General features: G+C 43.4%; 1 protein-coding gene across 1 annotated transcript; it reads left to right on the forward strand.

The window, feature by feature from the left end:
• Window positions 1–1,811: 1,811 nt before the first annotated feature.
• LOC118651163 (40S ribosomal protein S8-like) lies at window positions 1,812–2,438 on the forward strand. Its single transcript, XM_036300049.1, has one exon. The coding sequence runs from the start codon at window positions 1,812–1,814 to the stop codon at window positions 2,436–2,438; it is 627 nt and encodes a 208-aa protein (XP_036155942.1).
• Window positions 2,439–3,846: the final 1,408 nt, after the last annotated feature.

The raw sequence follows: 3,846 nt of genomic DNA on the forward strand, positions 1-3,846 counted from the left end.
CTAGTGAGCATGTTTTAAATATTCATTAAGGGAAATTTCTTTCACTTTGCATACTGTGGATTTATCTATTCTTCTCCACGCCTTAATAGAGATGATCTTTTAGGTGATATGAGTGTGTCCCATAATTTTTCAGAAAATATTTTTAAATAATGTGTAAAATTTGTGTTCGCTTTGCTCCTTTCATTTTTCCACTTATAAATATTTAGGAACTAAGAATTAGAAAGAATTTGAGACATATCTTACAAACTTACAGAAGAAAGTTCCTAAAACCAAGGAACTATCCTGAGGATGCCGAAAAGCAGTGCATGTTTCTAACCACCTCCCCACAGTGACCACAGCTCTCCTGAGGCTGTCATTGTCATTTCCATAATGCTTAGATCCTGTGATTTTAAAGTGCGCGTATTGTCTGCGATATGCAGCACCACAGTGATGAGAGCTACAAACATTTCCGTATAGAGTTTAGGCTTTTGTCCCTTCTGTCAAGGTTGGTAAGTGTCACTGTCTTCATTTCTGCCTGCGTTTCACGTGGATCTGGACATTAACTTCTGTACCAATTTCTATGAATACTCACTGCAACCTTGTTGATCATCAAGCCTGACAAGGTTAAACTTAGGAATGTGAAAGCCAGCTGACAGCAGACTAGAGAGGTGTGGTCAGGGAAATGGCTGGATGGTCCCGAGCCTGTGAGAGAAGGTGTTTGTGGCCCTTCTCGCATCCCTGAGCCTGAATCCAGCCCATCCCCTATTCCCCAGCTCTATCCCTAGGGCACCTGGCCCTGAGCCAAAAGCCAATCTTGTCATATTTCCTGTTAGTTCTCAGTAGTCATAGTGCTGTGTATGGGAAAGCAGTTCATTTGGAGTTGGACAGAAAGATTATTTACCAACTTAAACACCTACTTACCTGCTCCAAAATGTTCAGCTATAAAATGTAAAAATACCAACAGCATATGGGCACCTTCTTATGTTTCTGGGGTAGGGAATAGAGGAGTTATTATGGTATGACTCTCCCAAAAGCAATTTATCAAGAGCCCTAAAAATGTCTAGATTATTTGACAAGGTAATTTTGCTTTGGGGAATCTATACTGCAGAAATAATCTTTATTGTTGAAAGTATTACATATACGCATATAAGTTTCCTGGTTAATCTCTCCCCACCCCATCCCCCACATTCCCTCTGAGATTCATCAATCTGTTCTATGCTTCTCTGTCTCTGGATCTATTTTGTTCATCAGTATATTTTGTTCATTAGATTCCACAGATGAGTGAGATCATGTGATACTTATCTTTCTCTGACTGGCCTATTTCGCTTACCATAATAGTCTCCAGGTCCCTCCCTGCTGTTTCAAAGGGTAAGAGATCCTTTTTTAGAGCTGCACTAGAGGCCCGATGCACATAATTCATCCAAGAGTAGGTCTTCCTTCCCCCAGCTGCCGGCACCGGCTTCCCTTTGGCCGCCAGCAGGCACCCAGGACCTCAGCTTCCCTCGCAGCCCCGGCTTCATCCGGAAGGAAGGAAGGACGGGATATCCAGCCTAATTAGTATCCCAGGCTATCTAATTTTTTATCCTACTTCAGTGAAATCGGACCATGTTAGTGTTGGAGTTTCTAAGGGAGACAGTAGTTTACAAATCTTTTCTTGTCCAACTCTGAACCAATTGAAAAGTAAACACAGGAGTCAGACAGGAATTTATAAACAGCTTAAAAATTAAAACACAGTATAAAGCTTAAAGCTCAGTTAGTAAATGTAGCTTGAACCATACACCAAAATGGACTACCAAAAACTTATCCCCACTCTTTCCAGCCGGCACTGAGCTATGGGTATCTCTCAAGACAACTGGCACAAGCGCTGCAAGACCAGGGGCAAGAGGAAGCCCTACCACAAGAAGCGAAAATATGAGCTGGGATGCCCTGCTGCCAACCCTAAGATTGGGCCCGGCTGCATACACACACTCCAAGTGCACGGAGGCAACAAGAAGTACCGGGCCTTGAGGCTGGACGTAGGCAGCTTCCCCTGGGGTTCCCAGTGTTGTACGCGCAAAACAAGGATTATTGACGTTGTCTACAAAGCATCCAACAACGAACTGGTCCGCACCAAGACCCTAGTAAAGAACAGCATCGTGCCCGTTGATAGCACACCGTGCGGACAGTGGTACGAGTCCCACTACGCACTGCCCGTGGGCCGCAAGAAGGGGGCCAAGCTGACTCCTGAAGAGGAAGAGATTTTGAACAAAAACGATCAAACAAAATTCAGAAAAAAATCTGATGAAAGGAAAAAGAACACCAAAATCAGCCATCTCCTCGAGGAGCAGTTCCAGCAGGGCAAGCTTCCTGCATGCATCGCTTCAAGACCAGGCCAGTGTGGCCCAGCAGATGGCTATGTGCTCGAGGGCAAAAAGCTGGAGTTCTATTTGAAGAAAATCAAGGCCCGGAAAGGCAAATAAATCCTCTTCCCTTCTACTTTAGCTCATGTAATAAAGGTGTTTATTCTAAAAAATAAAAATATATTAATTAACTAATTAAATAAATGACTTATCCCCCTTCCCTTCCCCAAACCCCCAGCCCTTCAGGCATCTCCAGGTCATGGGACCCACTTGGAGAGTAGCAGAGCATACTACCTGAGTTAGAACCCCAGCTTTGCCACTTACTAGCTTATTTTCCATGTGATACTTAGCAAGTTACTTTTTCTCTCTGTGCCTCAGGCTTCCCATCTATAAAATGGAGGTACCGCCCTAGCCAGCTTGGCTCAGTGGATAGAGCGTCAGCCTGCGGACTGAAGTTGTCCCAGGTTCGATTCCGGCCGAGGGCACATGCCTGGGTTGCGGGCTCGTTCCCCAGTAGTGGGTGTGCAGGAGGCAGCCAATCAATGATTCTCTCTCATCATTGATGTTTCTATCTCTCTCTCCTTCTCCCTTCCTCTCTGAAATCAATAAAGAAATATATATTTTTTTTAAAAAATGGAGGTACTTGTATTTGACTCAGAGTTGTCTTGGAGTTTGAAATGCTTAGGACAGAACCTGGTACAAAGTAAGCTATGCTATGATTATGATGGTTATTATTAGACAGAACAGACACTACTGAGCCAGCTGCATGGGGATTTGTGGCTAGATTTAAGCCCAGAGAGACAGGACACAGGTGAGCAGTGACAGGAACACATTAATTCTACCTAATGGGGAAACTTGAGCCAGTGCATGTTAGATTCTTGCCCCATCATTAGTGAGATTCTTGCCCCATCATTATTCTCTGGGCACGTACCTCAGTTGTAGGTTTGGTCCCCAGCCCCCAGTCAGGGCACCAGCAGGAAGCAACCAATCAATGTGTCTCTCTCATGTTGGTCTCTCTCTATATACATATCTCTCTCTCTCCCTCCCTCCCTCCCTGCCCCCACTATCCCTAAAAATCAATGGGAAAAAATATCCTCAAGTAAGAATAAAAATAAGTCATTAATTAATAATTTTTTTAAATGCGCAGAGGAACTGAATAGACACTTCTCCAAAGAAGACATACAGATGGCTAGAGATATAAGAAACAAATGCTCGATGTCACTAATTATCAAAGAGATGCAAATTAAAATGACAATGAGGTACCACTTCACACCTGCCAGAATGACTATCATCAATAAGTCAACAAACAAGTACTGGTGAGGATGTAGAGAAAAAGGAACCCTCCTGCACTGCTGGTGAGAATGTAGACTGGTACAACCACAATGGGAAACAGTAAGGAATTTCCTCAAAAATTAAAAATGGAATTGACATTTGACCCAGTGATCCCACTTCTAGGAATATAGTCTAAGAAACCTGAAACACCAATCAGAAAGAATAAATGCACCCCTATGTTCATAGCAACTTTGTT

Source organism: Myotis myotis, unplaced genomic scaffold (genome assembly GCF_014108235.1).
Source record: "Myotis myotis isolate mMyoMyo1 unplaced genomic scaffold, mMyoMyo1.p scaffold_m19_p_3, whole genome shotgun sequence".
Taxonomy (NCBI): domain Eukaryota; kingdom Metazoa; phylum Chordata; class Mammalia; order Chiroptera; family Vespertilionidae; genus Myotis; species Myotis myotis.

Bases quoted from the DNA above. Each gene is read 5' to 3' on its own strand.
- LOC118651163 (XM_036300049.1), top strand. From the start codon at position 1,812: ATGGGTATCTCTCAAGACAACTGGCACAAGCGCTGCAAGACCAGGGGC.